The 13,272-nt window shown below is 54.4% G+C and overlaps 1 protein-coding gene across 1 annotated transcript; it reads right to left on the reverse strand.

Annotated features, from left to right (window-relative positions):
• Positions 1–1,280: 1,280 nt before the first annotated feature.
• LOC145339293 (actin, alpha cardiac muscle 1-like) lies at positions 1,281–8,666 on the reverse strand. The gene is made up of 7 exons (XM_080183715.1): positions 8,558–8,666; positions 6,508–6,648; positions 5,169–5,493; positions 4,574–4,735; positions 4,285–4,476; positions 2,770–2,951; positions 1,281–1,837 (listed from the first exon to the last, which is right to left on the reverse strand). The coding sequence occupies exons 2-7, from the start codon at positions 6,634–6,636 to the stop codon at positions 1,694–1,696; spliced, it is 1,134 nt and encodes a 377-aa protein (XP_080039841.1). The 5' UTR covers positions 6,637–6,648; positions 8,558–8,666; the 3' UTR covers positions 1,281–1,693.
• Between the last annotated feature and the right edge of the window lie 4,606 nt (positions 8,667–13,272).

The following is a 13,272-nucleotide window of genomic DNA, read 5'->3' on the forward strand; positions in this document are numbered from 1 at the left end:
TGGGGGGAATCTACTAAACGTCAAAGTGAAATGATTAGATTCTCCCTTGTTGGAGTTGATCTTCGGTTGGCCCCTTGTGTGGTCCGAATGTTACTTGCCACTGAATGTTGTTCCGGATCTACTGCACACGGACTGTTTCAGTATCTGAGGAGTCGGGAATGGTGCTGTACATGGTGCAGTCACCAGCGAACGTCCCCGCTCCTGACCTCGTGACGGAGGGAAGGTCACTGATGAAGATGGTTGAGTTTCCCCCGAGGAACTCCCGCAGAGACCTTCCAGGGCTGAGGTGATTCACCACAACCATCTTCCTTTGTGACTCCAGCCAGCGGAGACATTCCCCCCCTTCCCCAATCCCCACTGACTCCAGTTTCACTCCTTGATGCCATACTGGGTGAAATACTTAACTCTTAAAGACAAGGGTTCACACCTGGAGTTCAGCCCATTTGCGTGTGTTTGAATGAGGTCAGGGAGCTGAGTGACCTTAGCGAAATGCACCAGTGAGCGGGTTATTTCTGAGTAAGTGCCACGTAGAGTCATAGAGGTTTACAGTATGGAAACAGGCCCTTTGGCCCAATGTGTCCGTGTTGTCCCTTTTTTTAATAAACCCCTGAGTCAGCCCCAATTGTCCATATTTGGCCCATATCCCTCTATATCCATGTACTGTCTAAATGCTTTTTCAAAGACAAAATTGTACCTGCCTCTATTACTCCCTCTGGCAGCTTGTTCCAGACACTCACCACCCTCTGTGTGAAAAAAATTGGACCCTTTTGTATCTCTCACCTTAAACCTACACCCTCTAGTTTTAGACTCCCCTACCTTTGGGGCAAAGATATTGACTATCTGGCTGATCTGTGCCTCTCATTATTCTATAGACCTCTATAAGGTCACCCCTCTACGCTCCAGAGAAAAAAGTCCCAGTCTATTCAGCCTCTCCTTATCACTCAATCCGTCAAATCCCGGTAGCATCCTAGTTGTTCCTGTTGATGAAGTGTGGGTTGATGGGGTGGGAATGAACTGCGTTGGATTCGTCCAGCTTTTTGTGGACAGGGAGATTTTCCACGTTATCAGATAGTCCCCTGAAGGAAAAGGGGCAATGGGCAATTGTCAATCTGGCAACTCAACATTACCTAAGAACCTGGCTCTGGAAAACTGGTGTCCTTCAACTCAGCCAGCCTGTCATCTTGGGGCCTGAGTGGGGAAAAGGACAATACTTAACTCACTCACCCAACTAACATCTGGGGCTGTGGGGAGGGGGAAAGAAAATTCACTCAACAATCAGAGAGAGGATCATCTGTTTTTTTATTCACGAGAACAAAAAAATGATGTTCATAAATAACAAAACAGGGACTCGAACAAAACAATAATAGGGACAAGACATTTACAGAGGAGTGTTAAGATATTGTTTAGGGCAGTGGCTCGTTCCGTTGATTTGTCGCTTAAGATTTGTAAACAATGAACACCGACAGACTGGGGCACATCATAGTCCAGGGCAGACTTGACGAGGAGCAGTCTGAACCCCCTTCTCAAAGCGTCTCGGTCGGAAGCCAGGTCTAGGTGGAACTGTCGAGTGCACTGTCGATCAGAGCGTTAAGCACACTAAAATACCTCCGGGGGGGTGGGGGGGGACAAGAGATGGACTGCCTTTATCCAAAAACTCACTGCCTTTTCTTCGCTGGGTGGGGGCTGAGATGGTTTAGAAGCATTTCCTGTGGACAATAGAGGGGCCAGCCTCATCATATTCCTGTTTGCTGATCCACATTTGCTGGAAGGTGGACAGTGAAGCTAAGATGGAACCTCCAATCCAAACGGAATATTTACGCTCAGGTGGGGCAATGATCTACAGAGAGAGAGAGAAAGTCAGAGACTTTTACAACTTTGTCCAAATAAACGATTAGACAACTTCTAAATGATTCCACATTTAACATTTACAATGTGGATTCATGGTTTTGGAGACACTGTGTGTCTAAGAATGATGCATTTTGCACATCTCTGAAAGTGCTTCACTCCATCGCGAGTGTTTTTAAAATGATAGTGTGGTCTCGATCTCTACGTAGCCAGGCACTATCAACATTAACTGACAAGCTATTAGTGTTATACAGAGCACAATTCAGACACTCCTTTCTCTACATTTTCAGACACTCTAGACTTTCTCTACATTTCAGACACTCCCTTCTCTACACTCCAATCTCTACATAGCCACGCACTATAAACATTAACTGACAAGCTATCAGTGTTATACAGAGCACATTTCAGACACTCCTTCAGGCCACAGTTCCAACCAAAAGGTGTCGTGATCTCCCAATATCAGAATAGAATGATTCTGAGTCCAGGGACTAGAGGGCACAGCCTCAAGATAAGGTTGGGGGGGTGGGGGGGTGGTGGATGCAGTTTAGATCAGAGTTGAGGAGGAACTTCTTCAATCAAAGGGTGGTGAATCTCTGGAATTCTCTGCCCGTTGAAGTGGTGGAGGCTACCTCGCTCAATATATTTAAGTCACGGGTAGATAGATCTCTGATAGACAAGGGGATTAAGGGTTATGGGGAGAAAGCGGGAAAGTGGAACTCATCCACTATCAGATCAGCCATGATCTTATTGAATGGCGGGGCAGGCTCGAAGGGGCCAGATGGCCGACTCCCGCTCCTATTTCTTATGCTCTTGGGGAAGAGGGGAGATTAGTTCACCTTGGTAGACAGAGTGTCGATGACAGAGCGGGTCCTGCTCTTGTAAACTTTCCGCTAAAAGTGTGGAGTATTAATAGCCGAAACTTACCTTAATCTTCATGGTGCTGGGGGCTAGGGCGGTGATTTCCTTCTGCATGCGATCAGCGATACCGGGGTACATGGTGGTACCACCAGACAGGACATTGTTGGCGTACAGATCCTTACGGATGTCAATATCACACTTCATGATGCTGTTGTAGGTGGTCTCATGGATACCTGCAGATTCCATACCTGGTGTAACGAGATAGAGAAGAAGAGGTCAGGCTGAGAAATAGGTTTATAAGATGATGGGTGAGAGTGTGGACGCTCAGGGACTATTCCCTTGGGTGGGTGTAGCTGTTACCGGGGGGGACATAACTGTAAGGTGGGAGATCCGTCCAAGGTAGATTCTTTACTCAGAGAGTGGTTGGGGTGTGGAATGGACTGCCCGCTGTGATAGTGGAGTCGGACACTTTAGGAACTTTCAAGCTCTTATTGGATAGGCACATGGAGCACACCAGAATGATAGGGAGTGGGAATAGCTCGATCTTGGGTTCGGACGTAACCTCAGCACAAGATGGAGGGCCGAAGGGCCTGTACTGTTCGATGTTGTACGGTAGTTATGGCCTGGTGTTGCTGGCTCGGGTGGGGGGGGGGGGGGGGGCAGTGAAATAGGCTGGGGATAAATGATCTTCCGCCCCACCTTCAGTGCACGAACGCTGGAAAAGGCGGAAAGGTGTTTGAAGCAATGATTCCGGACAGGAACTGGATCAGAGTTTGATTCTGAAAATGGTAACTCCGACACGGAGTCTGACGTGGTTTTCGGTTCGTTTGACAATTCGGGTTCCTGACCAAAGGGGAACTGACCGAGTTGGGTTATTTCTTTAACGAAAGCGGGCCCAGTGGTCTCTCTCTGTGCCTTGGTGTAGACCGGGGCGCTGTTGCTTTTGCTGCTGGTGGTGAGGACCCTGCTAACGGCCTCCAGGAGAGGAAGGGAAATAGAAAGTGACTGAGCCCAGGGTTCCTGGCAGCGTGAGATCAATGATCAGGGTCAGATAATATAACAGAAAGATGGAATCCCTACAGTGCAGAAGGGACCCATCAGGCTTTCAGATCTCAATGTGGAGACGCTGACGTTGGACCGGGGTAAACACAGTAAGGAGTCTCACAACACCACGTTCACCTGAGGAAGGGGCAGCGCTCCAACAGCTCGTGGCGTTTGCTGCCAAATAAACCTGTTGGACTTTAACCTGGTGTTGTGAGGCTTCTTACAGACCTTACCCTCTCCCCTGCCCTATCCCCATACCCCCACACATTTCCCAATGTCAATCCACCTAACCTACACATCTTGGGACACTAAGGGACAATTTATCATGTATAATCCATCTTTAGAGGAAACCCATGCAGACATGGGGAGAATGTGCAAACTCTACACAGACAGTAACCCCCCCACCAAAAGCCGGGAGTTGAACCCTGGTGCTGTGCCCACGATCGCCTGATCCAAAGAGATCAGATGGACCTACACTCAGTGGGATGGATCTCGGAACGGGAAATGTAAGTTCTGGCTGATGGGCAAAGTTCTCACCAATGAAAGATGGCTGGAAGAGGGTCTCGGGGCACCTGAAACGCTCGTTGCCAATGGTGATGACCTGGCCATCGGGAAGTTCATAGCTTTTCTCCAGAGAAGATGACGACGCGGCAGTGGCCATTTCATTCTCAAAGTCCAGAGCCACGTAGCAAAGCTTCTCCTTGATGTCACGGACAATTTCACGTTCGGCTGCGAGGAGCAAAGTCGAGATGGTTAGCGCAAAGCGGAAGGACGATCCCCCCCCCCACCCCCAGCGTAGCCCCGAATCCGTCACCATCTCACTCACCAGTGGTAACAAATGAGTAGCCACGCTCTGTGAGAATCTTCATCAGGTAGTCAGTCAGGTCGCGACCGGCCAAGTCCAGACGCATGATTGCGTGAGGGAGGGCATAGCCTTCATAGATGGGGACGTTGTGGGTCACACCATCTCCAGAGTCCAGGACAATACCTGCAAAGACAAAGATCGTACTAGTGTCAGACATGGGTCAGAGGGGCTATCTTCCGTATCTTTGGAGTGTAGGATAAGGATAAGATTTCCTTCTCCAATTGGTGACTCCAAGCGGGGCTCACGTTGCTTTACGGTTGACCCCCAGGGTTGAGGCCTAACCACACGGTCAAGACCAAGTCTCAGGATAACTTCCTTTCCCACCCGAATGAGGAGCAAGACGGACGCAACCCACCTTCCCCCGGGGGAAACCAGCAAATGGAGAGATCAGATGGGGGCTTGAACCAGGGTTTGCCATCAACCACCCATCTGGGTTTCTCCATGAGCTCTTGGTGAGACATGCTGTTAGAGGCAACACTTGGGGGTTAGGTACATCTAAGGCTTCACGTGCAATGTTCTACGTTTCCCAAACCAAGTTAAAAGAATCCAACTGTACCAGTGGTGCGGCCTGAGGCGTACAGGGACAGGACAGCTTGAATGGCAACATACATGGCAGGCACGTTGAAGGTCTCAAACATGATTTGGGTCATCTTCTCCCGATTAGCCTTGGGGTTGAGGGGGGCTTCAGTGAGCAGGGTGGGATGTTCCTCAGGGGCCACACGCAGCTCATTGTAAAAAGTGTGATGCCAGATCTTCTCCATATCGTCCCAGTTGGTGATGATGCCGTGTTCAATGGGATATTTTAAGGTCAGGATACCTCTCTTGCTCTGGGCCTCATCTCCTACATAAGCGTCTTTCTGACCCATACCAACCATGACACCCTAAAAACAGGCGAAGAAACGTGTTAGAAGCAATGGAAACGGCCGCATCTCCCCAATCTGCTGCAACCGCCCTCGGTTACAAGTGACTTTGATGCACTGTGTTGCAATGGGACTTCCCTTCATTCATCCACCTCAGTGAGGGGGAGCCACCTGAGAAGAGTAATCTTACTACAGGCCCCACCGTGAACCCAGGCAAACTGTTTATTATTTTTATTGTACCCTCTAAAATCTGCAACCTGACGTCTTGCGGTGAGAAATGAGGGTTGGGTTTGTGATCCAAAAATACGCGTTTTGCTCAAAGTGCTGGGACCGTTCTGATCCGGGCGCTGAGCTGGAAATGGAGAAGTGCATTCCAGACCCTGCCACTCACATTCTGCACATGACCCCGCAGTAACATTGCCTTCTACAGGATCGCCGACCACCTGGCTATATTTAGCCACCTCCATTATCTCTCAAGGATTCGTCGTACCAAAGCGGTCAAATGACTCACCAGCGATGACTCTGGCAATAAGCCAGAGAGGGGAGGGGGGGGAGAGAATGAGGGGAGCGTTTTTTTTTTGGCGAGCTGTTGTGATCGGGAAAGTGTTGCCTGGGAGGCAGGTGGCAGCGGGGTCCAGTGGGAACTTTCGAAAGGAGACTGGAGAGGCACTCGAGAGGAGGAATGCAGTTTGTGGAGGGGAGGGGAGGAGGGGGGGGGGGGAGCGAAACGGGAGCGAATTCGATGAGTCGGCCAAAGGGCCACAATGATGAACGTTGAGACAGTTCTGGGCATCTCCTGCTGGCTCCCTTTAGGGTCCTCTCAGCTTTCTCTGCCCTCTTTGACCCTGCAATATAACGAGGGGGGGAACTTGCGCTCCCTTTAAAGCAAATCTAAATGTGTTCCACAGCTGGGGGATGTGTGTGTGTCTGTGTGTTTGTGTGTGTGTGTGTGTGTGTGTGTGTGTGTGTGTGTGTGGTGTGTGTGTGTGTGTGTGTGTGTGTGTGTGTGTGTGTGTGGGGGGTGCAGCGGCGTACCTGGTGTCTGGGTCGTCCCACGATGGAAGGGAAGACGGCTCGGGGAGCGTCATCACCGGCAAAGCCAGCCTTTACCAGACCGGAACCATTGTCACAGACAAGTGCGGTAGTTTCCTCGTCGTCACACATACTGGCGGATTTCTGTAGCGGGGTTTTTGGGGGGGGGGGTTGGGGAGAGAGAGAGAGAACGCAGTTTGAAACGTACAGAGATTTAGTTAAAAAGACGGACCACGTGGAAGTCCCGTTTCCCCACCCCACCGCCCTCAAAATATCACCCCTCGAATTAAGCGGAAAGAGTTCTGCTTCCCTCCACTTCCCCCTCTGCTCTCCCTCAACCCTGCCCTAGAGCCCCCCACACCCCCCCCCCGCCCCTCCCAAAGGGATGGGAGGAAACTTTGGTGGTCAGGGAAAGCGGAGCTGGGATTTAAAAAGGTGAGGAAGACCGTAAGCAGGGTAGAAATGGGGAGCTGAGCGTTGCCAATGGGTCAGGTTCACGGCTGAGCCCAAGATCAGCAGCCACAGGCACAGTGCAACCCAAAGCTTCCAGGCTACCCTCACGTCGATATCACAGAAATAAAAAAAAAAGCTACAGCGCAAACTGGCCCTTCGGCCCACAAGTTGCGCCGAGCGTGTTCCCTACCTACTAGGCTTACCCATAACCCATCGATCTCACTAAGCCCCGCGTACTAATCCGAAAGTCTCTTTAAAAAAAGACCTTTGTCCTTTGCACTTGACTCGTTCAGACGCGCCCCAGGCTCTTGATTCAGGGCCTGACCCTCACGTTTGCTGGCCTAAATCCCGGGGGGCTAGGTTAAGCTAAGAGAGTTTGGTGGGAGGGGAAGGAAGAAAGAGAGAGGGAAGGGAGAGCAGAGAGGAAGGAGCGAGGGAGGAGGTGGGGAAGGGAGGGAGGGGGGGGGGGGCGAAAGGTGATGGGAGGGGGGGGAGGACAGAGGGAAAGAGTGGACAAGGGAGAGAGCGAGGCGGGGAGGGCAGGCCTGGGGGACCTTGCTGGCCATTGACACGTTTATCAATAATAAGTTCAAAAATGGATGGGATAGTATCCCAACACCTGGTTTTTCCCTATTGGAATCACAGGCCGGAATTCTCCCATCCCGCCCGCCACTGGAATTTTAGCGGGCAGGTTGCGGAGGATGAGAAAGGTCAGGTAGGATTTTCCGGCTTCTGGAGCAGGGTGGCCGGAGAACTCTGCCCATGGAATCTCTACATTGGCCCATCGAGCCTGCGCCGGTTACAATCCCACCCAGGCCCTATCCCCATAACCCCACATATTCACCCTCCTAATCCCCCTAAGGGGCAATTGAGCACGGTGGCACAGTGGGTCGGCGCCGCTGCTTCACAGCTCCAGGGACCCGGGTTCGATTCCCGGCTCGGGGTCACTGTCTGTGTGGAGTTTGCACATTCTCCCCGTGTCTGCGTGGGTTTCCCTCCGGGTGCTCCGGGTTTCCCCCCCACAGTCCGAAAGGTGTGCGGGTTGGCTGGACTGGCCGTGCTGAAAAATTGCCCCTTGGCGTGCCAAGATGCCTAGGTTAGAGGGATTAGCGGGCGGATATGTCGGGATAGGGAGGTAGGGCCTGGGTGGGATTGGGGTCGGTGCAGACCCGATGGCCAGAACGGCCTCCTTCTGCACTGTAGGGTTTCTAACCTGAACCTGCGCATCGTTCGAGAGGAAACCCGCGTAGGGGACAGTGTGCAAAATCCCACACAGACAGTGGCCCGAACTGAACCGGGGTCCCTGGTTATCTAGAAATTGGGTAGACTCGTTTGTCTGATGTAAACGCAGTTCTAGCCTTCCTCGCTTGGGTATCTTTCAGTAGTTTCTTTAGCCTGTTTCCCCATTTCTTTTCAGAACCTCGCTCCTTCCCAGCGCGACCCTCCCCTCCACATCTCTCCCTTGATCATTTCCCCCCCCCCACAATGTTGCTTAAACCTTTCGCTCCCAGCTCCCCTCCTCCCTCCCCCCTCCATCACCCCAGTTGAAAATGCCTCGCTCCTTCCTTCTCTGTGGCATAAGAAAGAATTTGGATCTTACCGGCTCCTAGGAGAGAGAGCGAGAGAGAGAGGTCTTAGGTGAGGACTGGAGGTAGGATGTGCCACGCCGTGGGACGCTGACTTTTATAGCGGGCTGGTGGCCCCAGCCCTTGCCTCCCACTGCAACCCCCCCCCCCACCCCCCCCCCGCCTCCACCTCTCTCTCTCTCTCTCTCAGGTCTACAGAAGGAATTGTCAGTATCACAGTCCATATTTGGAGAAGGGCTAAGGCTCATCTTACCGACCCATTCAAGGTGAAATAGGACGGGGCCTTAGCCCAATGGGATAGACAGAGCCATGTTAGGCAAACAGCGGACCAATCAGAGGCCGCTATGGAGAAGGAATACCTCTCCTTATACGGGGTTGCCTTCTGGGAAAGCCCTACATGTGTCCGGGGTGAACCGTCCCTCGGCTATTATTGCAGTAACAAGATCCTCAGCGAAGACGAGACGGGGGGGGGGGGGGGGGAGGTGTGGGGGTGGCCAAAAGGAAAAGTGGACGCAGCCTGGGCTGGCCAGCTTTAGGCAGTGTTGTGATGGTGGTGGTGGTGGTGGAGTGGAGTGGGGAGGGGGGGTTGGTGGGGAATGGGGAGGTAAATGGGGTGAAATGGGACTCGCTCCCTTTGAAAGGTGTGTGTGTGCGCGCGCACCCCAGCCCCGGCATAAGAAAACCCTGCCCCCCGCCCCCAGGGCTGGGGTGCGCGCGCACACACACACCTTTCAAAGGGAGCGAGTCCCATTTCACCCCATTTACCTCCCCATTCCCCACCCCGCCCACTCCACTCCACTCCACCAACACTGCCTAAAGCTGGACTGAGGATAGAAGAGGTGGGGAAAGGGGGTTTTGGGAAAGGAGGTGGGGGTGCGGTGGGGGGGGGGGGGCAGAGAGAGGGAGGGAGGTGGGGCGCAAGGGGAGGGGGGGGAGATGTGAGGAGAGAAAGGAGGTGAGGGGAAAATGGGGTTGGGGGAGGGGGAGAGAGCTGGGGGGGGAGAGAGTGGGGGAGGGGAAGAGGGTGGGGGGGAGGGGAAGGGACAGAGCGTGGAGGGGGAGAGTGGGGGAGGGGGGGGAGGGGGGAGGGAATGGGGAGGGGGAGAGAGTGGGGGAGGGGAAGAGGGTGGGGGGGAGGGGAAGGGACAGAGCGTGGAGGGGGAGAGTGGGGGAGGGGGGGGAGGGGGGAGGGAATGGGGAGGGGGAGAGAGTGGGGGAGGGGGAGAGGGAGAGAGCAGGGGAGGGGGAGAGGGAGAGAGCGGGGGAGGGGGAGAGAGTGGGGGAGGGGGAGAGAGCGGGGGAGGGGGAGAGAGTGGGGGAGGGGGAGAGGGAGAGAGCGGGGGAGGGGGAGAGAGTGGGGGAGGGAGAGAGCAGGGGAGGGGGAGAGGGAGAGAGCGGGGGAGGGGGAGAGAGTGGGGGAGGGGGAGAGGGAGAGAGCGGGGGAGGGGGAGAGAGTGGGGGAGGGAGAGAGCAGGGGAGGGGGAGAGGGAGAGAGCGGGGGAGGGGGAGAGAGTGGGGGAGGGAGAGAGCAGGGGAGGGGGAGAGAGTGGGGGAGGGAGAGAGCGGGGAGGGGGAGAGGGAGAGAGCGGGGGAGAGGGAGAGAGCGGGGGAGGGGGAGAGAGTGGGGGAGGGGGAGAGGGAGAGAGCGGGGGAGAGGGAGAGAGCGGGGGAGGGAGAGAGCGGGGGAGAGGGAGAGAGCAGGGGAGGGGGAGAGGGAGGGAGCGGGGGAGGGGGACAGTGGGGGAGGGGAAGAGGGAGAGACTGGAGGAGGGGGAGAGGGCGGAGGTGGGAGAGGGGAGAAGCTGGTGAGGGGAAGAGGGAGGGGCTGTGGGTGGGCAAATTAGGAGTGGAGAAAGTGTGGGAGTTGGGGTGGGGGCAGATTGGGGATGGAGGAAGGGGGGAGAGAAGGTGGGGGGACTTGGAGAAGTGGAGAGGGGGGGTGGGCGAGGTGGTGAAAGTGGGGGAGGGGGGAAAAGGTGGGGGAGGAGGAGCGGTAGACGGTGGAGTGGGGAGGGAGAAGGTGATAGTGGGGGAGGGGGAGGTGGAGAAGGTGGGGGAGGGGCAAAAAGGTGATGGTGGGGGGGAGATGGAGTGGAGGGGAGAGGATGGGCGAGGGAGAAGTTGGGGAGGGGAATGTGGCAGAGGGTGGGGGGGTTTTGAAGGGTGGGGGTTTTTTGTGGGGAGGTTTTTGCAGGGTGGGGGGGTTTTGTAGGGTGGGGGGGGGTTTTGCAGGGTGGGGGGGGGGGTTTTGCAGGGTGGGGGTTTTTTGTGGGAGGTTTTTGCAGGGTGGGGGGGTTTTGTAGGGTGGGGGGGGGTTTTGCAGGGTGGGGGTTTTTTGTGGGGAGGTTTTTGCAGGGTGGGGGGGTTTTGCAGGGTGGGGGGGGTTTTGCACGGTGGGGGGTTTTTTGTAGGGTGGGGGGGTTTTTTCCAGGGTGGGGGGGTTTTTGCAGGGTGGGGGGTTTTGCAGGGTGGGGGGTTTTTGCAGGGTGGGGTTTTTTTTTACAGGGTGGGGGGGTTTTACAGGGTGGGGGGTTTTTTGCAGGGTGGGGGGTTTTTTTGCAGGGTGGGGGGGTTTTACAGGGTGGGGGGTTTTTTGCAGGGTGGGGGTTTTTTTTGCAGGGTTGGGGGGTTTACAGGGTGGGGGTTTTTTTGCAGGGTGGGGGTTTTTGTAGGGTGGGGGTTTTTTGCAAGGTGGGGTTTTTTTGTAGGGTGGGGGGTTTTTTGCAGGGTGGGGGGTTTTTTGCAGGGTGGGGGTTTTTCGCAGGGTGGGGGTTTTTGTAGGGTGGGGGGTTTTTTGCAGGGTGGGGGGTTTTTTGCAGGGTGGGGGTTTTTGTAGGGTGGGGGGTTTTTTTGTAGGGTGGGGGGTTTTTTGCAGGGTGGGGGGTTTTTTTGCAGGGTGGGGGGGTTTTTTTGTAGGGTGGGGGGTTTTTTGCAGGGTGGGGTTTTTTTTTAACAGGGTGGGGGGTTTTTTGTAGGGTGGGGGTTTTTTGTAGGGTGGGGGGTTTTTTGCAGGGTGGGGGGGGTTTTTGTAGGGTGGGGGTTTTTTTGCAGGGTGGGGGTTTTTTTAAACAGGGTGGGGGCTTTTTTGTAGGGTGGGGGTTTTTGTAGGGTGGGGGGTTTTTTGCAGGGTGGGGTTTTTTTTTACAGGGTGGGGGTTTTTTTGCACGGTGGGGGGTTTTTTTGTAGGGTGGGGGGGTGGTTTACAGGGTGGAGGGTTTTTTATAGGGTGGGGGTTTTCTGTAGGGTGGGGGGGGTTTTTACAGGGTGGGGGTTTTTGTGGGGGGGTTTTTGCAGGGTGGGGGTTTTTACGGGGTGGGGAGAGGTTTACAGGGTGGGGGTTTTTACAGGGTTGGGGTTTACAGGGTGGGGGGGGTTTACAGGGTGGGGGTTTTTACAGGGTGGGGGTTTTTACAGGGTGGGGGTTTTTACAGGGTTGGGGGGGTTACAGGGTGGGGGGGGTTTACAGGGTGGGGGTTTTTACAGGGTGGGGGGGTTTACAGGGTGGGGGTTTTTACAGGGTGGGGGGGGTTTACAGGGTGGGGGTTTTTACAGGGTGGGGGGGAGTTTACAGGGTTGGGGGGGGTTTACAGGGTGGGGGGGAGTTTACAGGGTTGGGGGGAGTTTACAGGGTGGGGGTTTTTACAGTGTTGGGGGGGGGGGTTACAGGGTGGAGGGTTTTTGCAGGGTTATTTGTGGCTGAGGGTACTTACGGGGTGGGGGTACTTGCCAAGCAGGAATCTGATCCACGATCCCTGCTGGAGATGAGTGTTCGGATTATGGCCCAGGGACTGATACAGAGACAGATTCCGGCTCACACACAAAGCCAGCGCAGCCCAATTGCCAACCTGCATCTGTACCACATTACCACGCAACAGACAACAAAGATTAACCGGGTAGCTAACGGTGAGGCTTGGGCAACGAGAAGGTATAGACAGAACGGTCAAACAGGCAGAAAAGTAGCCGATAGAATTTAACCCTGAAAATTGTGAGATACTTCGGAAGGAATAATTTGACAAGGAAGTATGCAACGGAAGGTCTAACACAGCGGGTCAGCACTGCTGCCTCACAGCTTCAGGGGTCCGGGTTCGATTCCCGGCTCGGGTCACCGTCTGTGTGCACATTCTCCCCGTGTCTGCGTGGGTTTCCTCCGGGAGCTCCGGTTTCCTCCCACACGCCGAAAGACGTGCGGGTTAGGTGGATTGGCCGTGGCTGAATTGCCCCTTAGTGTCGGTGGCGGGGAGGGGAACTAGCTAGGGTAAATGGGGATAGGGCCTAGGTGGGATTGTGCAGACTCGATGGGCCGAATGGCCTCCTTCTGCGCTGTAGGGATTCTGTTCTACGAACATGTACCTCCTCTGTGTAAAAAGAAGTTCCTTCCCCTCTTAATTTCAACCTCTGCCCTCTCGTTCCTGGTTCCCCAATCCTGAGAAAAAGATTTGAGCGCATTCACCTTATCCATGCCTCTTATGATCTTATACACCTCTATCAGATCACCCCCTCACTCTCTTACACCCCAAATACAAAAGCCCTAGCCTGTCCAATCTCTCCCGATAACTCAGTCCCTTGAGTCCTGGTAACATCCTTGTCAATCTCTCCCGCACTCTCTCCAGTTTAGAAACATCTTCCCTATAGCAAGGCGACCAAAACTGAACACAATATTCCAGGAGTGCTATTACCAATGTCCTGCACAACTGCAACATAACTTCCCAACTTCAGTAATCAATGCCCT

Source organism: Carcharhinus amblyrhynchos, unplaced genomic scaffold (assembly GCF_965287045.1).
Source record: "Carcharhinus amblyrhynchos unplaced genomic scaffold, sCarAmb.v2.hapA scaffold_384, whole genome shotgun sequence".
Lineage (NCBI taxonomy): Eukaryota > Metazoa > Chordata > Chondrichthyes > Carcharhiniformes > Carcharhinidae > Carcharhinus > Carcharhinus amblyrhynchos.